At 41.2% G+C, this 25,586-nt stretch overlaps 1 protein-coding gene and 1 long non-coding RNA gene across 4 annotated transcripts in view; one reads left to right on the forward strand and one right to left on the reverse strand.

Moving 5' to 3' along the window:
* NPHP1 (nephrocystin 1) overlaps positions 1-7,704 on the forward strand; it is a 68,088-nt gene extending 60,384 nt beyond the window's left edge. For 2 of the 3 annotated variants that reach the window (XM_053589879.1, XM_053589880.1), the window contains exons 18-20: positions 1,788-1,861; positions 5,462-5,506; positions 7,261-7,704. In XM_053589879.1, coding sequence (XP_053445854.1) covers positions 1,788-1,861; positions 5,462-5,506; positions 7,261-7,533 — 392 coding nt within the window. In that variant the 3' untranslated portion in view covers positions 7,534-7,704. The other variant, XR_008379718.1, reaches the window with a different exon arrangement.
* LOC128584742 (uncharacterized) lies at positions 1-23,176 on the reverse strand. Its single transcript, XR_008379719.1, has 4 exons — positions 23,091-23,176; positions 3,967-4,081; positions 510-557; positions 1-111 (listed from the first exon to the last, which is right to left on the reverse strand). It is a non-coding gene; the product is annotated as an uncharacterized LOC128584742 (long non-coding RNA).
* Between the last annotated feature and the right edge of the window lie 2,410 nt (positions 23,177-25,586).

Here is a 25,586-nt window from a genome sequence, read left to right on the forward strand (position 1 = left end):
CTGTAGTCCCAGCCACTTGAGAGGTGAACACAGGAGGATTGCTTGAGCCCAGGAGGGTAAGGACCATTGAGCGATGATCATGCTACTGCACTTCAGCCTGTGAGTGAGTCTCTAAAATGGAGGGCAGGAAGACAGAGAGGGAAAGAGGGAAAGGAGGGAGGGAGGGAGGAATTGAATTTAATCATCACAATAAAAAGTCCTAAGAATATCTAGAGAGGATTTTTCTCTACTGAGGACTCAAGATTATAGAATATATTGCCTTTGATGTTTTAAAAATGTCTGCTGATTTGATTGTGTTTCTTCCAAAATTCAGCTGTTGCTAATGTGATGGTATTAAGAGGTTGGGCCTTTGAGAGATGATTAGGCCATAAGGGCTCCTCCCTTGTGAATGGCATTAGGGACCTTGTACAAGGGGTTGATGAAGGAATTGTCTCACTTGCCCTTTTGCCTTCTGTCAGGTGAGAACAGTGTTCCTCCCCTCCAGAGAACATAACAAAGAAAGCTCTCACCAGATGCTCAATGCCAGCACTTGATCTTGGTCTTCCCACACTCTAGAACTATGAGAAATAAATTATTTGTTTATTAATTATCCACTCTCAGGTATCTTCTTCTTCTTTTTTTTTTTTTTTTTTTGTAGAGACAGAGTCTCACCTTATCACCCTTGGTAGAGTGCCATGGCATCACACAGCTCACAGAAACCTCCTACTCCTGGGCTTAGGTGATTCTCTTGCCTCAGCCTCCCGAGTAGCTGGGACTACAGGCACTCACCACAACACCCAGCTATTTTTTTGTTGCAGTTCGGCTGAGGCCGGGTTTGAACCCACCACCCTCGGTATATGGGGCCGGCGCCCTACTCACTGAGCCACAGGTGCCGCTCTCAGGTATCTTCTTATAGCACACGGACAAAGGCACATCACATTCTTCCTTGTATACTTTGCAAAGGTATTTCATGTGCTATTATTTATTGTGAAATACTAATATTCTCCTACACAGTAGTTATATGGTCAGAACCCCAGTTTCTAATTATTTCCAATTTCATCCACCACTGTCTGCTGGCTCCAGATATAAGTCTGGGTCCTTCCTGAGCATTGGAAGATGAATCAGACCTGAGCAGCCTGCCCTCTGCCTCCTTTTCCTGGTGCTTCCTGGTTCCTACTCAATTTTCTGAGACCAGGCTACTTTATAATCGTAAAATTTCTTTTCTCCTAAATTCCCAGCACTATGGGAGACCAAGGCCAGTGGATCGCTTTAACTCAGGAGTTTGAGACCAACCTGAGCAACAGTGAGACCCTCTCTCTAAATATAGAAAAATAGCTAGGTGTCATAGTGGGAGCCTATAATCCCAGCTACTTGGGAGGCTGAGGCATGAGGATCACTTGAGCCCAAAAGTTTGAGGTTGCTGTGAGCTATGATGTCATGGCATTCTACCCAGGGTAACAGAGTGAGACTCTGTTTAAAAAAAAAAAGATTTCTTTTACCCACACCACAGTCATAAGAAGGAAAAAGAGCTTAGACAAAATACAGAGCACAATTTTCTAGTCTTATTCTGTTCAGAGCCACTTCACGTCTCACCCTAAAAGTGCCATCTATTTCAGATAGGGGTGTAAGAGCAGATGAAGGATGAGGGGACAGCTTTGAGTTCTCCTAGAGGTTATGATGTGTAAATGTGTTACCAAGAAATCATTTGAGATGGTAATTTTAATCTGAATGAATACATTTATATCTATTGTGGTAAAATTGATTAGGTGAAGTTTGCATAAAGTCCCTTCTGTTCTTTTGCATTTCAGATTTAATTAGTCATCCAATGCTGGCCACCTTCCCCATGCTCTTAGAGCAGCCGGACGTGATGGATGCTCTCAGGGTGGGTAGCATGTATCATGATGGGAGCGCTTGCTTTGAAACTTGTTACACACAACTGTGTTAATGAGTTCTGTCCTGGGCTCTAGACCTGCATTTTTCCTACTAGGATGATGTCTCCCCACTCTTGTCTGCTGTCTAGTTAAATCAGTCTCATCCTTCTGATCTTAGTATGGATATTACTTTCCAGAGGCTGCCTTACCTGACCCAATAGGCAGATGGAGTGTCTGCTGTGTGCACTGTTGCAATCTTTGTTTCTTCCTTGACTTAAGATGGCTCTGCTTAAGTCCAGAGAGCAAAAATCCAAAATGGTCTGTTAGGTAAATTAACTGAGTTTTGGGGGGAGAGTCATGGCATGCATATCCTTTTTAATTTAACTCAACATATATTTCCTGCTGTCTGAAATAGCAGCTGGGTATTAGATTGAACCATATGAAATCTCCAATTTTCCACCATTTTTTGCCTTTAAAAATGGCAGTTTCACATGGTTTAATCTAATACATCAGGGTTAACAAGTATAAGAAGACCTAGGCAGGCAGATACACAGATAATATGACTAGTGCCATGGGGGAAGTAGAGCCTAGGACCTTAAAGGTTTAAAGAAAGCAGCAAAGGATGATTAGAGCTCAGTTTCCTTGGAGAGATTCTGGTGGAGATAGGCCTTATAAGAGTCTGGGATCTAGAAGATTTTGATATGGTGAGTTGGAAGTTAAGATATTTCAGGTGGAGGAGCTACATGAGCACACGTTTGGGGACAGCAGGGAATAGAGTGTGTTGCTGAGAAGAGCAAATGATCCAGTTTGGCACATCAGATACATCTAAGGGAGTGGTTGTTAGATGGGCAAGGGTAGTCTGAGTCCCGATGTGGGGTGAGGACTGTGGTAGTGGGCGGATAACCTGGGAAGGTTTTGCTTTAGGCAGACTCCTCTGTCAGCACAGAGAGGGAGAACGGCACACGTGCAGGAGGGGTGAGCCTGTTAGGGGGTAACTCCTGCTGATAAGAGGGAGCCTTCTGTGCTCCCTCAGCCTTCTTCTGATAGTAGAATTGGAAGGAGGAAGGGGTCATCTACAACACTTTTTTTTGGCTTTGAAACTCATTAATGTGCTGGCTGGGCTGGGGTAGGGGATGTCAATCGTAAAACTGAGTTTTTGGTGAGGAAGTTTAAGAAAATGTTCGTAGTGCATATGATCACCTATAATTCTAGATAAGTTCATCTGGCACCAAAGCTAGGTAATATAGGATTTTTTTTCTTCTCCTATAAAGTCATTAGTATCATATTTATTCATTACACAGAACATACATACATTGATTCATTTAACAAAAATTTTTTAAGAGCCCACTATGAATAAGGCACTGTGTTGGACACAGGAATATTATCATAGGTGTGCAATAGTCATGGAATCTGGATGTTGGTCTTAACCTTAGAACCCTAGTCCAGTCTAAAATCTTCATTTCCCTGATGAGCAGATGGCTCAGAGATGTGTAGTGACCTGGCTGCCTTGGACCTCATCAGGGCCACACCAGGACAGTCCCTGCAGGCCATCTCTGGGTGCTTTCAAATATGCCACAGGATCTTCAAGAAAAGGGTCATGGGCTCAGCACCCATAGCTCAGTGGTTAGGGTGCCAGTCACATACACTGGGAGCTGGCAGGTTCGAACCCAGCCCAGGCCTGCTGAACAATAACAACTACTACAACAAACCAGTGCCTTGGGAGGCTGAGACAAGAGAATCACTTAAGCCCAAGAGTTTGCAGTTGCTGTGAGCTGTGATGCCACGGCACTGTACTGAAGGCAACATAGTAAGACTCTGTCTCAAAAAAAGAAAAAAAAGAAAGAAAGAAAAGGTACATGGGTAATGTCCATGTAGATTAAATATATATATTTATATTTGTATATCTGCCTGTGAAAAGATCTGGAAGAAATACTCCAGAAAGGTATCAGTGAATAATACCTCTGGAGCATGGGTTTATTTTACCTGTATTTTCTTAATTGTTCCACAGTGAATTTTTTGTACTCTTGAGCCTTCTCTCCATGGCATGCTGTATTAGGATGAGCTTGGCTGTGCTGTGGCAGCTAACAGAGGTGTATTTCTCACCCATGGTACATACCCAGCATGGATCAGTGGAAGACTCTGCTCCATAGTCACCAGGGGGTGCAGGCTAGAGCCTCCGCTCTTTCATAGCATCATCTGAAACAAGTTACATCCACTGTCGGCAAGTGTCTCTATAAGAAAAGAGGAAAATTGTCCCTGGGCTTTGTATTGTCTTTGCCCCAAAGAGGCCGGGACACTTCGGCTCACATGGCATAGCTAGAACCAGTCATGTGGTTCACTTAACATCAAGGGAGCTCCAGAAATGAAGTGGGTTGTAGTGCAGCAGCAGTGACCCCACACATGTGCTCTTCCTGGATGAGTCACTCTTAATGAAACATCCTACTTCTTTCTGGTGACTCAATGAAAACTTAAGTGTGACCTTGACATGTAATTAACCAATAACAATAGGCAAATCTTACCAGACAGTAAGTCCAAAGTTGCTAAGTGATATTCACATTAAGCCATATTCATATTTAAAATTTGTGGTATGAAAGCATGTGAACCTCCAGCTGTTTATTTAGCTAAAAGTTCAGTTTGTGGTTGGTATTTAATAATAACTATTGGCACCTAGACTGTTTAGTAAAACACTCTGGTTCTTGAAGTGTCCTCTTCAACCTCTCAAGGACACACAGGTGCAGCAGTTGATAGGGAGGAGAACCACAACCCCATGAGTACTAGAAGTATGTAATAAGTACTAAGTATGAACACTCCGAGACATTCTCATCAGTGGCAGAGAAGCGCTATTTCAGTACATTCTTTATTTCATGAAAAGTCTCTTTCTTGCTGCTAGAAAGAGACTCACATTCACCCAGGGCCCCTTTTCTGAGAAAGATCTAATGCTTCAAGTTACCCATGATCTCAGGAGCCAACAGGAGGACACCTACACACATGCACAAAACCTAGGCCCTGAATGGGCTTGATGGCATTCTACCCAAGCTCAGTTTGCCAGGAACTGGCACTGTGAAGGTCTCAGCGCACACTTCTGTGGGACTAATTGGACCCTGGGTTTTTTATTTCTTTAAAGAAGTTTTTGTGAAGCCTTATGGACAGCTTGGAAATATTCACTTACAAAGCTGTACTTCAGTCTATCTCATTATGACCATTACATCATCATGGAAGACAGAATTGTAGAGAAATATGGTATTTGGAAGTGTTTTCTCTTTTTCACTACTGTGAATCCTTAAAAGCTTAATACTATTTTATTTTGGGGTGCTGTGTTTGTGTGGCTTGCATGCATGCCTTAGTGTTCCACTGATTCTGCTCTTAAATTAGTTTTGGTTTATAATAATCATGGGTTTCTAAGGTATTTCTCACTGACGTATCTGCCTAGTTAGTCTGGTACTGGGTCATTAGCAATAGTTACCTAATTACAGCTTTACTTCTTGCATGTGTAGAATCTATACAACATTTTTAACCCTGTCAGTTAAGTTTAAATACCGAGTAAAGTTGCAGGAATGTTACAAGGACTTATGAATACTTGGACTAATGTAATATTTCCATTTGCTTCTTAGAGTTCATGGACTGAAAAAGAAAGTACATTAAAAAGATCTGAGAAGGTAATGTGATCTTTCTGCTGAACTTAGTATTTGTAGTGCTCTGTGTTTGCTTGGCCGTTCTATTTCCTTTTTTTTTTTTTTTTTTGAGACAGTCTCACTCTGTCCCCTCGGGGAAGAGTGTTGTGGCATCATAGCTCACAGCAACCTCAAACTCTTAGGCTCAAGTGATCCTCTTGTCTCAGCCTCTCAAGTAGCTGAGACTACAATACCTGTCTAATTTTTATATTTTTAGAGATGGGGTCTCCCTCTTGCTCAGGCTGCTCTCTAACTCCTGAGCTCAGGCAGTCCTCCTGCCTCAGACTCTTCAAAGTGCTAGGATTACAGGCGTGAGCCAGTGAGCCCAGTCTGCTTGCCCATTGTAATAATGTCTCCTTTTTTAGCTGAAGTAGCCATAGTTGTAATCACTTTTAACCAGATAAACTGTGTCTTTATGGTTGCAAAGTCTCATTCCAAGAAGGGTATGCATAACTGTTCTCTAATGTGAAAGGGAACCATTGGTCAAGATTGTTATTTCGGATCACTGAGTTTTATGTAAATGGAGGGAATTTTCTAAACCATAGTCTGCCAGTTGGCTATCAAATTTCTCTTAAAAAAAATAAAATTCTGTAGTGCTCAAAGTGCAAATCAGGCTAAGAGAGGAAAAAGGGAATTGACCTGATCTATATATAACCCATATTGAAAAAAAAAAAAAGCATATATTGGCTCATGCTTGTATTGCCATGATAATTACCAAACAGAACTTGCTTTAATCAGTGTTTGGTAACTGGACTGCTGTAATCCAGGATTTGGCAAATTTTTCCTTTATGGGGCCAGATGGTAAATATTTTTGGCTTTGCAGGCTTTATGGTCTCTGTCACACTGCTCAGCTCTGCTGTTGTGATGCAAAAACAGCCACAGACAATTTTGGAGTAAAAATGTATGGATAATGTATCCTTATTCGAGCTTCTGTATCATCTACACATAGGTTTAGTGCCTTCTAGTATAGCAATTGGCAAGGTGCAAGGCCTTAGGCCTGTGGACATCGCCCCCAGGCATGTGTGGTTGGAGGGCGATGTCTTTGTGTAGACGGTTGTGTGTAGGTATCTCTGCCCTCAGCCTGCTATTCTCTCTGAGATCCCCACCGCACCCTGCTGGCGTCAGGGCTTGATGGATATTGTTGAGATTGCACCAGTTATCTGGAAAGGGTCTGGCACCCTTTGGACCCAAGAGTCCCTCATGCATCACCAAAAGCATTGCTGGGGATAAGCCAACCATTCTTACTCCTTAGATCTCCTGTCTCTGGATCCACTGCAGAACGTTTATTGCCCTTCTCTTAGAAAACACGACGGTTGTCCCTGATATATTTTAATTGAATTAAGTAGATATATAGTCAGCTTTACACTGTATTTTAGTTAGATTGACACAGCAATATCACCAGAATTAGACTGCTACTGCAACCCTTTTGTCTCCTTGACAGAAAGTGTGAGATACTCTCAGTAGAGCTTAGCAGATACCTCAGGCTCAAGCAGCCTCTTAGAAACTCTCTGAGGGAGAACCACTCGGCCCTGCTCCGTGCTGACTCCTGCTTGCTCCCACCTCCCAGGTGCTGTGTCCTGACCGAGCTCCGGCTCAGAGGTGATTCCTGCCACGCATCAGTGGCACCCTCCATCCTGCTCCTTAGATGGCTTTTAGTTAACCGAATTCATAGAATTTAACACGTTAAAATAATGACCTAGATCTATTCCTGGTTATTTGTGGTGATGGTATTTTTCCAGAGAGACAAAGAGTTCCTGAAGGCCACGTTCCTCCTGGTGTACCATGATTCCGTGTTCCCTCTCCTGCATTCTACACTCCTCCCCCCATTCAGATGGGCAGAAGAAGAGACGGAGGCAGCACGATGGAAGGTTATCGCAGACTTCCTTAAGCACAACCGAGAAAACGGGGGTGCACTACAAGATCTGCTGTCACCAGACAAAATTCATGAACCTTTTGACATTTCAGAGCAGACCTATGACTTCTTGGGTGAAATAAGAAAGAATGTGACCTGACAGGGGCAGCTGTAGGCCTCAGCTTCCTGCTGAAACTGGTGGATTCTCCTTGATGAATAAAATAACAGAACCAAAAGTCACTGTCACAATATAAGTTAGGTTTTGCTTTTTGGGGGGTACAGACCATATTTTTAAAGATGTATTTATGTATTAATTTGAATATGTTTTAAAACCATAAAATAAATTTTTATAAAGAATATTGTTATATCTATTATAAACTTAAAGATAATTTTTTTTCTAAAAACCAACTGAGTTTTAAGTTCACAAATAGATTTATATAAAAGTAAAATTTTATCAAAAGCTAAATTTATGGTTCTCAAGAAATGAAGAGACGGGGGGCGGAGCAAGATGGCAGCCGAGTAACAGCTTCCTTGCATCTGGGCACCGTGAGTCTGGGGAGATAGGACTCCAGGCATCTCTGGCTGGTGGGATCTCCCTATCATCACCCCTGAGAGGATACAGGGAGTCAGCGAGAGACTTCTGGACCCCAAGAGGAGGACTAAAACAGTGGAAAACCGGCAAGTGGTCGCGTGTGTTCAATCCATCTAAACCCGCCCGCAACTGTAAGTTCAGTAGCAGCGAGACTGCAAACCAGAAAGGCCTTACCTGTGAACTGTTTTGGTGTCTTTGGACTTGGCACTCAGCTGAACTGCCTTGGGGAGAGCCTGAGCGGGAGTGCGGAGAACTTGGCCTTTGTCTAGGGCCCCAGTCTGAGCCGCTGAGCCAGACGGAGCTAATAGTGTTTGGCTCTGGGTCACAGGCAGACATTGTGAGCGATCTGCCCCAGCAAGCTCCGCCCTCAGGGTCGCAGAGCTGGAATTGGGTGGGAGCTGGTAACCCAGTGACCAAGTAGCCTAAGGGCGGGGTCTGAGCCGCCTTGCAGCCCTAACCCTCGGGGGCAGAGGGAGACCAGTTTTGACACACGGGGTAAGTGGATAGCCACTTCAGCAGTGATTCCAGCGACAAGCACTTCCCTGAGAAAGCTTCTGCTCAGTAAGTGAACAAGTTCAAAGTGCCTTTTAAGTGGGCTGAAGAGAGATTTAGGGTGTCTACCTGCTGGGGTTTGAGAAACTAGCAGCCTCCAGTCGTATCAGAACTGTGATTAACATCTCATACGCCAGAAGACCACGTGTTGCCCAGACAGTATTCAATAACATATACATACTGCTCTGTTTTTGGTTGTGTTTTTTTTTTTTTTTTTTTTGGTTTGGTTGTTTTCTTTGTTTATTTTGATGTTGTGGATAGTTGTTTTGTTTTTTAAGTTCAACCTTTTCCATAAAGATCCTTTTTCTTTCTCAATTTTTCTAGTTTAATTATAATTTCCCATTGCTGCCTATTTCAATAATTAGAACTTCATTTTTGTTCGTGTTTCTACCGCTATTATTTGGTTTTTCCAGCCAATTTTATCCCGTAAAGTTTTCTGTTTGCTTGTTTTGGTTTGATTTCTAGCATTTTTGTCTTTCCTCTCTACTTGGTGGAGGTGGGGTACTGTGTCTGATCAGGTTAGCAAAGACCTGCTGACCTCAAGGGAACCACCCAACTGGGCACCCACAGAAGGTGGTTTTTCTTTTAAGGTTGTATCAAAGTACCCTACTGTACACCTATATTGCTCTGTCTCCCTCTCTCTGTGCCTCTCTTCTTTTTGTCAATAGTCCTTTTACCCACCCCCTCTCCTTTCTCTATTTTTCTTTTTTTTTTTCTTATCACTCGGTCCTCCTTTCTTTCATCCCTTTTTTGCTCCTCAACCTTCTCACCCTTCTGGTCCTGTAACCCTTAGTCCACAGGCACGAGAACTTAAAGAGCAAGAGGAAGTGAAAGGAAAATTAGGGCAAGGAAACAGATAAAAGAAATCACCCATGAGGAAGAATCAGCAGAAAACTCCAGGCAACATGAAGAACCAGTCCAGAACAACCCCGCCAAGGGACCATGAGGTAGCTACTGCAGAGGATTCCACCTATACAGAAATGTTAGGAATGACAGAAAGGAAATTTAGAATACACATGTTGAAAACAATGAAAGAAATGATGGAAACAATGAAGGAAACTGCTAATAAAGTGGAAAATAACCAAAAGGAAATCCAAAAACAGAATCAAATCAGAGATGAACAATATGAAGAATATAAAAAGGATATAGCAGAGCTGAAAGAAATGAAACAGTCAATCAGGGAACTTAAAGATGCAATGGAAAGTATCAGCAACAGGTTAGACCATGCAGAAGAAAGAATTTCAGAGGTAGAAGACAAAGTTTTTTAGATAACTCAGATAGTAAAAGAGGCAGAAAAGAAGAGAGAGAAAGCAGAACGTTCACTGTCAGAATTATGGGACTTTATGAAGCGTTCCAACATACAAGTTATAGGAATTCCAGAAGGGGAAGAAGAATGCCCCAGAGGAATGGAAGCCATACTAGAGAATATTATAAAAGAAAATTTCCCAAATATCACCAAAGATTCTGACACACTGCTTTCAGAGGGCTATCAGACCCCAGGTCACCTCAACTCTAACCGAGCTTCTCCAAGACACATTGTGATGAACCTGTCCAAAGTCAAGACAAAAGAAAAGATTCTGCAAGCTGCCAGGAGTAAGCGACAGTTGACCTACAGGGGCAAATCCATCAGATTGACGGCAGACTTCTCTAATGAAACTTTCCAAGCAAGAAGACAATGGTCATCTACCTTTAATCTACTTAAACAGAACAATTTCCAGCCCAGAATTCTGTACCCTGCTAAGCTAAGCTTCAAAATTGACGGAGAAATCAAATCATTTACGGATATACAAACATTGAGGAAATTCACCACAACAAGACCAGCTCTACAGGAAATATTTCAACCTGTTCTACACACTGACCACCACAATGGATCAGCAGCAAAGTAAGAACTCAGAAATTAAAGGACAGAACCAAACCTCAACACTGATGCAAAAGATAAAACTAAGCAATGGACTCTCACCAAATAAGACGAATAGAATACTACCACACTTATCAATTATCTCAATAAATGTTAATGGCTTGAATTCCCCACTGAAGAGACATAGATTGGTTGACTGGATTAAAAAACACAAGCCATCCATTTGCTGTCTACAAGAAACACACCTTGCTTCAAAAGACAAATTAAAGCTCCGAGTCAAGGGTTGGAAGACAATTTTTCAGGCAAATGGAATTCAGAAGAAAAGAGGAGTTGCAATCTTATTTTCAGATACATGTGGATTTAAAGCAACTAAAGTCAAAAAAGACAAAGATGGTCACTTTATATTGGTCAAGGGAAAAATACAACAAGAAGACATTTCAATTCTAAATATCTATGCACCCAATTTAAATGCTCCCAGATTCTTGAAACAGACCTTACTCAGTCTGAGCAATATGATATCTGATAATACCATAATAACAGGGGACCTTAACACTCCTCTTACAGAGCTGGACAGATCCTCTAAACAGAAATTAAACAAGGATATAAGAGACTTAAATGAGACCCTAGAGCAACTGTGCTTGATAGACGCATATAGAACACTCTATCCCAAAGGTAAAGAATATACATTCTTCTTATCACCCCATGGAACACTCTCCAAAATTGATCATATCCTGGGACACAAAACAAATACCAACAGAATCAAAAGAATTGAAATTTTACCTTGTATCTTCTCAGACCATAAGGCACTAAAGGTGGAACTCAACTCTAACAAAAATGCTCGATCCCACCCAAAGGCATGGAAACTAAACAATCTTCTGTTGAATAACAGATGGGTGAAGGAAGAAATAAAACAGGAAATCATTAACTTCCTTGAGCATAACAACAATAAAGACACAAGCTACCAAAACCTGTGGGATACTGCAAAAGCAGTTTTGAGAGGAAAATTCATCGCTTTAGATGCCTACATTCGAAAAACAGAAAGAGAGCACATCAACAATCTCACAAGAGATCTTATGGAATTGGAAAAAGAAGAACAATGTAAGCCTAAACTCAGTAGAAGAAAAGAAATATCCAAAATCAAATCAGAGATCAATGAAATTGAAAACAAAAGAATCATTCAGAAAATTAATGAAACAAGGAGTTGGTTTTTTGAAAAAATAAATAAAATAGATAAACCATTGGCCAGACTAACGAGGAATAGAAAAGTAAAATCTCTAGTAACCTCAATCAGAAATGATAAAGGGGAAATAACAACTGATCTCACAGAGATACAAGAGATCATCTCTGAATACTACCAGAAAGTCTATGCCCAGAAATTTGACAGTGCGAAAGAAATGGATCAATGTTTGGAATCACACCCTCTCCCTAGACTCAGCCAGGAAGAAATAGAGCTCCTGAACAGACGAATTTCAAACACTGAGATCAAAGAGACAATAAAAAATCTTCCAACCAAAAAATGCCATGGTCCAGATGGCTTCACTCCAGAATTCTATCAAACCTTCAAGGAAGAGCTTATTCCTGTACTGCAGAAATTATTCCAAAAAATTGAGGAAGAAGGAATCTTCCCCAACACATTCTATGAAGCAAACATCACCCTGATACCAAAACCAGGAAAAGACCCAAACAAAAAGGAGAATTTCAGACCAATCTCACTCATGAACATAGACACAAAAATTCTCAACAAAATCCTAGCCAATAGATTACAGCTTATCATCAAAAAAGTCATTCATCATGATCAAGTAGGCTTCATCCCAGGGTTGCAAGGCTGGTTTAACATACGCAAGTCCATAAACGTTATCCACCATATTAACAGAGGCAAAAATAAAGATCACATGATCGTCTCAATAGATGCAGAAAAAGCATTTGATAAAATCCAGCATCCTTTTCTAATTAGAACACTGAAGAGTATAGGCATAGGTGGCACATTTCTAAAACTGATTGAAGCTATCTATGACAAACCCACAGCCAATATTTTACTGAATGGAGTAAAACTGAAAGCTTTTCCTCTTAGAAGTGGAACCAGACAAGGTTGTCCTCTGTCACCTTTACTATTCAACGTAGTGCTGGAAGTTCTAGCCAATATAATTAGGCAAGACAAGGAAAGAAAGGGAATCCAAATGGGAGCAGAAGAGGTCAAACTCTCCCTCTTTGCTGACGACATGATCTTATACTTAGAGAACCCCAAAGACTCAACCACAAGACTCCTAGAAGTCATCAAAAAATACAGTAATGTTTCAGGATATAAAATCAATGTCCACAAGTCAGTAGCCTTTGTGTACAGCAATAACAGTCAAGATGAGAAGCTAATTAAGGACACAACTCCCTTCACCATAGTCTCAAAGAAAATGAAATACCTAGGAATATACCTAACGAAGGAGGTGAAGGACCTCTATAAAGAAAACTATGAAATCCCCAAAAGGAAATAGCAGAGGACATTAACAAATGGAAGAACATACCATGCTCCTGGATGGGAAGAATCAACATTGTTAAAATGTCTATACTTCCCAAAGCAATCTACCTATTCAATGCCATTCCTATCAAAATACCAACATCGTACTTTCAAGATTTGGAAAAAATGATTCTGCGTTTTGTATGGAACCAGAAAAAAACCCCGTATAGCTAAGGCAGTTCTCTGTAACAAAAATAAAGCTGGGGGCATCATCATACCAGATTTTAGTCTGTACTACAAAGCCATAGTGCTCAAGACAGCATGGTACTGGCACAAAAACAGAGACATAGACACTTGGAATCGAATTGAAAACCAAGAAATGAAACTAACATCTTACAACCACCTAATCTTTGATAAACCAAACAAGAACATACCTTGGGGGAAAGACTCCCTATTCAATAAATGGTGTTGGGAGAACTGGATGTCTACATGTAAAAGACTGAAACTGGACCCACACCTTTCCCCACTCACAAAAATTGATTCAAGATGGATAAAGGACTTAAATTTAAGGCATGAAACAATAAAAACCCTCAAAGAAAGCATAGGAAAAACACTGGAAGATATTGGCCTGGGGAAAGACTTCATGAAGAAGACTGCCATGGCAATTGCAACAACAACAAAAATAAACAAATGGGACTTCATTAAACTGAAAAGCTTCTGTACAGCTAAGGAGACAATAACCAAAGCAAAGAGACAACCTACACAATGGGAAAGGATATTTGCATATTTTCAATCAGACAAAAGCTTGATAACTAGGATCTATAGAGAACTCAAATTAATCCACTTGAAAAAAGCCAACAATCCCTTATATCAATGGGCAAGAGACATGAATAGAACTTTCTCTAAAGACGACAGACGAATGGCTAACAAACACATGAAAAAATGTTCATCATCTCTATATATTAGAGAAATGCAAATCAAAACAACCCTGAGATATCATCTAACCCCAGTGAGAATGGCCCACATCACAAAATCTCAAAACTGCAGATGCTGGCGTGGATGTGGAGAGAAGGGAACACTTTTACATTGCTGGTGGGACTGCAAACTAGTACAACCTTTCTGGAAGGAAGTATGGAGAAACCTCAAAGCACTCAAGCTAGACCTCCCATTTGATCCTGCAATCCCATTACTGGGCATCTACCCAGAAGGAAAGAAATCCTTTTATCATAAGTACACTTGTACTAGACTGTTTATTGCAGCTCAATTTACAATCGCCAAAATGTGGAAACAGCCTAAATGCCCACCAACCCAGGAATGGATTAACAAGCTGTGGTATATGTATACCATGGAATACTATTCAGCCATTTAAAAAAATGGAGACTTTACATCCTTTGTATTAACCTGGATGGACGTGGAAGACATTATGCTTAGTAAAGCATCACAAGAATGGAGAAGCATGAATCCTATGTACTCAATTTTGATATGAGGACAATTAATGACAATTATGGTTATGGGGGGGGAACAGAAAGCGGGAAGGAGGGAGGTGGGTGGGGCCTTGGTGTGTGTCACACTTTATGGGGGCAAATCATGATTGCAAGAGGGACTTTACCTAACAATTGCAATCAGTGTAACCTGGCTTATTGTACCGTCAATGAATCCCCAACCATAAAAAAAAAAAAAAAAAAGAAATGAAGAGACAACCCATAGAATGAGAGAAGATATTTTCAAATCATATAACTGATAAGGGTCTGATATATAAAATATTTAAATTTATGAATGTTGGTAATAAAATTTATCTTGTGAAATGAAGGAGAAATCAGAGTGATCCATTTCAGAAAGTTGTTAATTGCTAATTTAGTCTGATATTTGAATGTGCTTTAACCCATAGTTAGGTACAAAAACAATCATTTTTGCTTTTTCAAATCAATATATTAGTAATAAGTGCTCTGACACACACACACCAAAAAGCAAACTTTCAGGTAGGGGAGACTAGGGTTGACTCACCCTCTCAGAGAACAAAGATGAGCTAATCAGGTTTTGTTGCATTTCAAATAAACTTGTGACTGCTAAGATGTCCAGGCCTTTACTGTTAATAGTAAGTTTAGCCCTGCTGTTAACTCAGTCCCTAGTGTGTCTGGCAGTGTTCTCAGTTAATCAGGTTCCTCACCACAACTACTGTAGGAAGCAGGCACTGGGTTTGGGGTTTTTAAAAAATATTTTACTATGGAAGAAACAGGCCAAGCAGGTTAAGTAATTTGCCTAAGGTCAGAGCTAGTGTCACAGCTAACATACGAGGGTGCCAAAAAAAAAAAGTATAAATGTTTTAAGAAAGGAAAAAAACGGTATTAAAATTGTAATACTCAATATATACCAATAACAAAACATGAGCACAAGTTATGTTGAACACCTCCTGTAATTGCAGAAGTCAAATGTGACTCGAGTATTATAATTTGAATATAGTTTTTTTCCTTTCTTAACATGCATATACATTTTTTTGGCACCCTCTGTAGTTAATACAAATATACCATGTGTGATTTTCTAGACTCTAGGATGTTCTATCTTACCAGTGCAAGCCTATTAAGAATTACATGTGAAAATAAAATATGAAAAGGCTGTTTGAAGAAAAATCTGAGTGAATTAGAAGACAGTTTAAGCAAAATAATTAGAGTCCTCTGAGAGATACTTTTTTTTGATAGTAAACTGCCTTAAAAGAGGTCTTTATTTTTAGAGATCTATCATAAAATTGCATCTTACTTATCTTAGATCCTTAACATAAACTTAACTTGAGCCTCAATTTTATAAATTAACATGGCATGAAAGGGCTCACAGCTATAAATATGACAAGAACTTGGACTTGGAAGAGATTTCCAAAAAAGAGCTTTCTGGTTTTGAGAGGTGCTCTTTCCTTTTTTTTTGAGACAGAGCCTCAAGCTGTCACCCTGGGTAGAGTGCTATGGCATCACAGCTCACAGCAACCTCCAACTCCTGGGCTCAAGCGATTCTCCTGCTTCCGCCTCCCAAGTAGCTGGGACTACAGACGCCCGCCACAATGCCCGGCTATTTTTTGGTTGCAGCTGTCATTGTTTTTGGCAGGCCTGGGCTGGATTTGAACCTGCCAGCTAGCACCTTAGCCACAGGCACCAAGCCAGCCCTGTACTTTCTTTTGCCCCTCAGCATGCAGCTGCCTAGACATACTTCCAGGTGGTACCACCCCTTCTTCAGGACCCTGGCTCCCGCCAGCTCCTGCTCCCAGGGAGAGGGCTTCTGCCTTTTTATATGGAGGTGGCAGGTGTGTTCAGGGGCATTTTCCTACTCTGTTCTTGAGTTGTCTCTTAGTCCTCCGCAGTCCTGGTTTTTTATTTATTTATTTATTTATTTTTTGTTTTGGGGGTTTTGTTGAGACAGAGTTGTACTCTGTCACCTTGAGTAGAGTGCCGTGGCATCATAATTCACAGCAACCTCAAACTCTTCGGCTCAAGTTATCCTTCTGTCTAGCTAGTACTATAGGTGCCCACCACAACACCTATTTTTTCTATTTTTAGTAGAGACTCGATCTTGCTCTTGCTCAGGCTGGTCTTGAACTCCTATGCTCAGGTGATCAATCCACCTTGGCCTCCCCGAATGCTAGGATCACAGGCGTGAGCCACCACACCCAGCCTACAGTCCTGGTTTTTTTGTTTGTTTTGTTTCTGAGACAGAGTCTCAAGCTGTGGGTTGTGGCATCACAGCTCACAGCAACCTCCAACTCCTGGGCTTAAGCAATTCTCCATATTGTTTTGTTGTTTTTTTTTTTTTTTGTAGAGACAAGAGTCTCACTTTATGGCCCTCGGTAGAGTGCCATGGCATCACACAGCTCATAGCAACCTCCAACTCCTGGGCTTAAGTGATTCTCTTGCCTCAGCCTCCCGAGTAGCTGGGACTACAGGTGCCCGCCACAACGCCCGGCTATTTTTTGGTTGCAGTTCAGCCGGGGCCAGGTTTGAACCCGCCACCCTCGGTATATGGGGCCGGCGCCTTACCGACTGAGCCACAGGCACCGCCTGGGGCTTAAGCAATTCTCTTGCCTCAGCCTCCCAAGTAACTAGGACTACAGCGCCTGCCACAACGCCAGGCTGTTTTCTTTTTGGTTATAGTTGTCATTGTTGTTTGGCAGGCCCAAGCTGGATTCGAACCCACCAGCTCCAGTGTATGTGGCTGGCGCACTTAGCTGCTGAGCTACAGACCTGTTTTTGAAGGAATATGAAACCATGTCACTCCCCACAATAAGTCATTATTCTGTAAAATCTTTAATTCCTAAGTTCTACCTTTTAATTTTTTTAGTTATTTTTTATTAAATTATATCTTTGTACATTGATGCATTTATGGGGTTTAGGGTACTGCTTCAATATACAATGTGAAATGCTTACATTGAACTAAGTAACACATTCATCACAATTATACTCATTTCTTGATAGTTTTGAAATGTACCATTGCATCATGCACATTAGGTGAGGTCCCCCCAAATACCCTCCCTCCTACCATGTCCTCCCTCCTCTCCCCTCTCTCTCTTCCCTTCTATTTTCTGGACTATAGTTATGTTTTACCGTGTGTATGAGTGTGTAGGTGGTTATATATTGATTTCATAGTAGTATTGAGCACATTGGATACTTTGTTTTCCATTCTTGAGATGCTTTACTAGGAAGAATACGTTCCACCTTCTTCCAGGTAAACATAAAAGATGTGAAGTCTCCACCTTTTTATGACTGCATAGTATTCCATATGTACATATACCACAATTTGTTAATCCATTCATGGGTCGATGGGCACTTGGGCTGTTTCCATGTCTTGGCTATTATGAATTGGGCTGCAATAAACATTCTGGTGCAAATGTCTTTGTTGTAAAATAATTTTTGATCATCTGGGTATATACCTAGTAGAGGAATTGCAGCATTAAACGGTAGGTCTACTTTTAATTCTTTGAGTGTTCTCCAAACTTCTTTCCAAAAAGGTTGTATTCGTTTGCATTCCCACCAGCAGTGTAGAAGCATCTACACTGCACTTCTCTCTGCATCCACGCCAACATCTGTAGTTTTGAGATTTTGTGATGTGGGCTAATCTTACTGGAGTTAGATGATATCTCAAAGTGGTTTTTGATTTGCATTTCTCGGATGATTAAGGATGATGAGCATTTTTTCATGTGTTTGTAGGCCATGCGCCTGTCATCATCAGAGAAGTTTCTGTTCAAGTCACTTGCCCACATAGAAATGGGGTTATTCTTTTCTCATTGATTAGTTTGAGTTCTCTGTAGATTCTAGTTATCAGACCTTTGTCAGAAGCATAACCTGCAAAAATCTTCTCCCATTCTGAAGGGTGTCTATTTGCTTTACTTACTATGCTCTTGGCTGTGCAAAAGCTTTTTAGTTTGATCAGATCCCAGTAATGTATTTTTGGTGTTGCTTCAGTATTCTCCCAGGCCAATTTCTTCAAGTGTTTTTCTGCACTCTCTTCTAGTATTTTTATCGTTTTGTGTCTTGAGTTTAAATCTTTTATCCAGTGAGAATCAATTTTTGTTAATGGTGAAAGGTGGGGATCCAGTTTCAGTCTTCTACAGGTCACCAGCCAGTTCACCCAGCACCATTTGTTAAATAGGGAGTCTTTCCCCCCACTGAATATTTTTGATAGGCTTGTCGAAGATCAAATGGCGATAAGTAGCTGGGTTCATCTCCTGGTTCTCTATTCTGTTCCATAACTCTACCACTCTGTTTTTCTGCCAGTATCATGCTGTTTTGATCACTATAGATTTATAGTATAGCCTGAAATCCGGTAATGTGATAACTCCTGATTTATTCTTATTTCTGAGTAATCTATTTGCTATTCGAGGTTTTCTCTGATTCCATATAAAACGAAGTATTATTTTTTCAAGTTCTTTAAAGTCTGACAATGGTGCTTTAATAGGAATTGCATTAAATCTGTAGATTGCTTTGGGTAGTATGGACATTTTAACAATGCTGATTCCTCCCAGCCATGAGCATGGTATGTTTTTCCATTTGTTAACATCTTCAGTTATCTCTTTTCTTAGAATTTCATAGTTCTCTTTATAGAGATCTTTCACGTCTTTTGTTAGGTAAATTCCCAGATATTTCATCTTTTTGGTACTATTGTAAAAAGAATAGTCCTTGATTATTTTTTCAGCTTAACTATTGTTGGCATATATAAAAGCTACTGACTTGTAAGTATTGATTTTGTATCCTGAAACACTGCTGTATTCCTTGATCACTTCTAAGAGTTTTGAAATTGAGTCCCTGGGATTTTCCAGGTATAGGATCATATCATCAGCAAAGAGTGAGAGTTTGATCTCTTCTGACCCTATTTGGATATGCTTGATCATCTTCTCTTGCCTGATTGCAATAGCTAAGACTTCCATTACTATGTTGGATAGCAGTGGAGACAGTGGGCATCCTTGCCTCATTTCTGATCTGGGTGGAAATGTTTTCAATTTTATACCATTCAATATGATATTGGCTGTGGGTTTGCTGTAGATGGCCTCTATCAGTTTAAGAAATGTCCCTTCTATACCTGTTTTCTTAAGAATTCTGATCATGAAAGGATGCTGGATATTATCAAAGGCTTTTTCTGCAATTGAGAGAATCATATGGTCTTTGTTTTTTATTTTATTGATGTTATGTTATTTATAGATTTGTGTATGTTGAACCAACCCCGTAATCCTAGAATAAAACCAGCTTGATCATGGTGTATAATTTTTTTGATGTGTTGTTGAATTCTGTTTGCTAAGATCTTACTAAATATTTTTACATCAATATTCATTAATGATATTGTTCTATAATTTTCTTTCTTTCTTGGCTCCTTTCCCAGTTTGTGGATAAGGGTGATATTCATAGAATGTATTATGAAGTATTCCTTCTTTCTCTATGCTTTGGAAAACGTTGTATAATATAGGTACTAGTTTCTCTTGAAAGGTTTGATAGAATCTGGATGTGATACAAGCTTGTATCTGGTCCCAGGTATTCTTTTTTGGGAGATTTCATATTATTGATGCTATTTCAGTGATTGATATAGGTCTATTGAAGATTTCTAATTCTTCCTGGTTGAGTCTAGGAAGGTCGCATGCTTCCAGGTATTGGTCCATTTCCTTCAGATTTTTGTATTTCCAGGAATAGAGATTTTTGTAGTAATCATTGAGGATTTTTGAATTTCTGAAGTATCTGTTGTTATTTCTCCTTTTTCGTTTCTGATACATGATATTAGAAATTTTACTTTTCTATTTCTGGTTAGGTTAACCAAAGGTTTATCAATTTTGTTAATCTTTTCGAAAAACCAACTTTTTGTTTCGCTGATCTTCTGAATGATTCTTTCGTTTTCAATTTCATTTAATTCTGCCCTAATTTTGGTTATTTCTTTTCTTCTGCTGGGTTTGAGGTTGCAATTTTCTTCCTTTTCCCATTGCTTGAGATGATCCATTAAGTTGTTGGCTTCCTCCCTTTCTGTTTTCTTGATGAAGGCTTTCAGTGATATAAATTTCCCTCTTAGGACTGCCTTTGCAGTATCCCACAGGTTTTGATAATTTGTGTCTTCGTTATCATTTTGTTCCAAAAATTTGGTGATTTCCATTTTAATCTCATCTTTGACCCAGCTATCATTCAGCCTAATATTATTTAGCTTCCATTACTTTGTTTGAGTATGAAGATTCCTGTTGCTGTTGAGTTCAACTTTCTTTCCACAATGGTCTGAGAAGATAAGGAATAATTTTCTACACTTTTAAATTTGCTGAGGTTGGACTTGCGTCCTAGAATATGATCTGTTTTGGAGGATGACCCATGGACTGATGAGAAGAATGTATGTTCAATTTTATTAGGGTGAAATGTTCTGTAGAGGTCTGTAAAGTCCATTTGTTCTAGGGTCAGGTTTAAGTCTAATATTTCTTTGTTTAGTTTCTTCTTGGAGGACCTTATCAAAACTGTCAAAGGGGTGTTAAAATCTCCAACTATTATAGTGTAGGAAGATATCAAGTTGTTCAGATCCATTAGGGTCTGCTTTATGAATTGAGGAACATTCTGGGAGGGTGCATAAATGTTAATTATCGAAATCTCTTCATGTTGGGTGTTTCCCTTGACAAATATGTAGTGACCTTCCTTATCTTTCTGTATCTTTGTTGGTTTAAAGCCAATTGTACCTGCTACTAAAATTGAAACCCCTGCTTTTTTCTGGTTTCCATTTGCCTGTAATATGCAAGTCCATCCCTTCACCCTGAGTCTATTTTTATCCTTTAAGGTAAGGTGAGATTCTTGGATACAGCAGATATCCAGTCTGAGTTTATGTATCCAGTCAGCCAGCCTGTGCCTCTTTAGAGGACAATTTAAACCATTCACATTAATTGAGAAAATTGATAAGCCTACTTGTGTTTTGGGTGTCATGATTTTTGGATGTCCGGTGGACATTTTTAATCCTCTTACCACTGTGGAAGTTGGGTTTTGTTCAAAAATTTCTAGGTGACTTTACTTTGGAGGTAGAGCATTACACTGGTTGTTGTGGAGGATGGGTCTGAGAATATCCTGGACTGCTGGTTAGTTATGGCAAATTTCCTCAACATGTCTATGTCATTAAGGTATTTGATTTTTCCGTCACAAGTGAAACTCCATTTGGCTGGATAGAGGATCCTGGGCTGGAAGTTGTTTTGTTTTAGGAGACTGAAGGTCGATGACCATATTCTTCTGGCTTGAAACGTTTCGGCTGAGACATCTGCAATTATTCTAATATTTCTCCCTTTGTAGGTGATGCTTTTCTTATGTCTGTCTGCTTTCAGAATTTTCTCCTATGTCTTAACTTTGGCAAAGTTAATCACAATGTGTCTAGGAGATGGTTTATTTGGATTGAGTCTTGATGGGGTTCTGAAACTATCTGCTATCTGAAGTTCTGTATCTCTTGCAATGCTTGGGAAATTCTCCCCCAAAATCTCTTGAAGTAGAGCATCTGTACCTTTAGGACCATCCTCTTCTCCTTTGGGAATTCCTATAAGAGGAACGTTTGATCTTTTGGAGTGATCCCACAACTCTCTCAGGGAATGATTAGTTTTTGCTTTCCATTTGTCTGTCTCTTTGAGTGTTTGGGAACATTCAAAAGCTTTGTCTTCAGTTTCAGAGATTCTTTCTTCTGCCTTGGCAACTCTATTACTGAGGGATTCTCCTCAACTAACTTTTTTGTTTCCTTGAGCTCTGCTATCTCTTTTCTCATTATGTCCATATCTTTGGTGACTTGGGCTTTGGATTCATTAATTTCTTGAGAGAACTTTAGAACTTCTCTTTGGAATTCAATGTCTATCTTTTCTTCCATTCTATTTATCTTATTTGCAATCTATATTCTGAATTTGATTTCTGACATTGCTGCCATTTGTCTATGCATGGCATCTTCAGTTGTATCTCCTTTGTCATTTCTTGGGCGGGGGGGGAGGGTTGTTCTACTCTGGTTATTCATGTTGCCAGAGTTCTTCTGTTGGGTCTGCACCATGTTTATTTTCCACCATTTGGTTATTAGAACTGGTAGGGTGAGATTGAATTGGTGTTCCCAGGTAGTAGAGATAGCATAGCCCCTTACCAAAGTGCTAGGCTTTGCAATTGTGGCTTATCTCCTACAACCTTATAAAGGCCCCTTCCAGAGTTTTAGCCAGAGACCCTGAGGACCTACTTGGTGAGAAAGCACAAGCTAGCTCTGTTTTGATATCAGCCAACCTCCACCCTATCCTAAAAAAACACTGTATTAGGTTTAAATCTCAACTATGAAGAGATACAAACAGCTGCAGCACCCAGCCCCCACCCTTCAGTTCTTTTCCACTACAGAACTTCAAAGGTCAACCTCAGAATGTCCCCAGTGGACAGTCCCAAACATGGGCTCCAACCAACTGTCTCAGGCAGTGCAAACATTCCCCAACAGAGAGGGATTCAAGGGTCTCCAACAGCACAATTGGAGCCAGGGATCCATGCCCCCACCCATCAGACTCAGTCCACACTGTTGTCCACTTCTCTGCTCACAGGCCCAGCTAGAGCCAGGGGCCACGCCCCACTCACCAGTCTCAGTCCACACGCAGCTAGCCTCTGCTTGCCAGACCATTTGGAGTCAGGGGACCACTCCCCCGCCTGCCAGTCTCATTCCACTGCCTGGCAAGCCGCTATTTGCAGGCTCTGTTGGAGTCAGAGCCCCACCCTCTGGTCTCAGTTCACACACAGCTAGCCTCTGCTTGCCAGACCAGTTGAAGTCAGGGAACCATGCTCCCACCTTGCCAGTCTCAGTCCACTGCCTGGTAAGCCTCTGTTCACAGGCTCTGTTAGAGTTAGGGCACCACACTCCACCCGCAGGTCTCAGTCCTCATCTGGTAAGCCTCTGCTCCGCCTGGAGACATTGGACCACACCCTAGCCCTCAGGTCTTGATTCACACCCTGTAAGCCACTGCTTTAGGGTTCTGTTGGAATCAGCGGACCACGCCCTTGCTCTCAGGTCATAGTCCATGCCTATTAAACCTCTGCTCCCAGGCCCAGCAGGGGCTGGGGACCTGCCCTGTCTGCCAAACTCAATCCACACAGGGCAACCCCTCTCCCACTGTGGGTGCCATCAGAGCTGGGGGTTCTGAACCCTGACCCACCAGACACATCCCAAACCGAGGGTCAACACTACCACTGGCCGGGCATAGTCATAACCAGGGGACTGCTCCTCCCCCTGCCAAGTGTCCCTTTCTTCCCACACCCTCTTTCTTCCCCATCAGTCACAGATTCCATCTTGATGGTTGGTAGTCCACACTATGCCCAGTTCTCTCAGGACAAGGCCAAACACTCTGTGCTCTGCCGGGGGCAGAACTTCAGATCGCCATGTGAGGAGGAAGCCTGGACTGAGAATTTGGACTTGTGGGGGAAAATATAGGTTCAATTTTATGCCTGGCAGAGTGGTGTCTAGGTTTGTAAGTGGGACCTCCCTGGAGAAACAGACCTGGAGTTTAGTGGCTCTCTCCAGCGAGGTAAAATGAGAGGTCTTTTTTTCCCTGCTCCTTCACAGATAGCCTGCGGCAGGCCCCCTGCTTGGGGGAGGGGCCTCCCATCCTCTAGTCCATAGGCTTTGTACCTGTAATTTGTTTTCTTGAATGCTCTTCCTTGGAGTTACAGCTTGCTGAACTTCTTTCTTGGCTCATCTCCCCATCTTTGACTTCATAGAGTCCGATTCCGTCCAGTTTTTCTTCTTCTGCTCAGGAGCCTCTGCCAAGGGTTGCTACCAGTCAGCCATCTTCCCAGAATTCCTCATTCAAAATAGTAATCTTCAGTCTCTAGAATCCATGAAAAGAACATGGTAATGCTGTACCAACCATGGAGAGATAACTTGCCTTTCCTTAAAATAACTCACAAATAAAAATATTTCTATGAGCTGAAAGTAAAAGAGGATGGCAAAGGTCATTTAACACCTGTGGAGTTTTCACCATAAATCAACACCTTCGCAGGGGTTGCTTTCTGATACTTCTTGACACTTCCTGGACCTTGAAATCAAAACTGCCTGGCAGAAGACATGGAAGCGACCCAAGGGCCAATCAACTCATAAACTGATTAATGAACTGTCCTTTTAATTTTTTTTTTTTTTTTTAATTTCAGTGTGCTTGTTCATGTTTGTTTGAAGTACTCCTTTTTTGTTGATTTTCTTCTTTCTCCTGCGGTGCTGGCTGTTTTTGATGTTGTTGGTAGAGACGGGGTCTTACTCTGGCTGACTGCTGCTCATATGGGTTTTGAACCTCTGAGCTCAGGCAGTCCACCCGCCTCGGCCTCCTACAGCGCTGGGACTACAGGCGTGAGCCACCACTCCCGGCCCCTTTTAATTTTTTTAACCATTTGGCTTATTCTTAACATTAAGCCAGGATGAGACATTTTGAATGAAAGAAGATGCTAGTGAGTTTTTTCAATGGTTGTACAGCATGAAGGAAGAGGGAAAGCTTCTTTTCAGAGTGTGTTTTCAAAGACTGTCTTCATTATTAATTTGAGAACACGTCATGAGTTGACAAATGTGAATGACTTCGTAGTTCCTGACACATGAGAAAAGTATAAGGACATGAGAAAAAACAGCTTCAGTGACACTTAGGCCAGAACGTGAGGGTGTATGGAAGAGAGAGACTCACAGGGGTGGGGACATCTCTGCCATTAAGAGACTCCACCTTTAGTCAGTGGAAGCTTTTTTTTTTTTTTTTTCAAACAGAAAAACCTCTATAACTTTTTAAATGTGACTTTCTAGCTTCCAAAACAGGAAGAGGTTGTCAAGTAGCCAGAAACATCCTGGAAATGAGTCCTGGGGTGGAGGATGTCGTCTATGGCAAGGATTGTGTCTTAGCACTGAATTGTGAGAGCTGTAGTGGGTGTGGGGAGGGAAGCAGTGGCAGGGTGATCAGTGGGCCTTTGCCAAGTGACCCTTGAGGCCAAGGGGACTCATCGGAGCCATGGGGAGAGGGCAGGACAGGGCTCCCTGCACTGTTAGCTCTATGGCTCCCTTCTCCCTGCCTTCCTGACCTCTGAAAGTCATTGTGAGTCATATACATCCAGTCCACCAGAGGAGAGAAATATTGCAATTCCCTCGCCTTGGGATGTATGGTCACATCAGAGGCGCATAATTAAAGAGCAGGTACAATCTCAGTCTTCGGTGGTTTTATGGTCTAATGTGTGAGGCCCGAGCAACTCAGATGGAACCGGCCAAGACATAAAACGCCACGTACAAAGAGAGCAGGTTTGACTTGCCAACCCGTTAGCA

The sequence above is a fragment of the Nycticebus coucang genome, chromosome 4 (genome assembly GCF_027406575.1).
Source record: "Nycticebus coucang isolate mNycCou1 chromosome 4, mNycCou1.pri, whole genome shotgun sequence".
Lineage (NCBI taxonomy): Eukaryota > Metazoa > Chordata > Mammalia > Primates > Lorisidae > Nycticebus > Nycticebus coucang.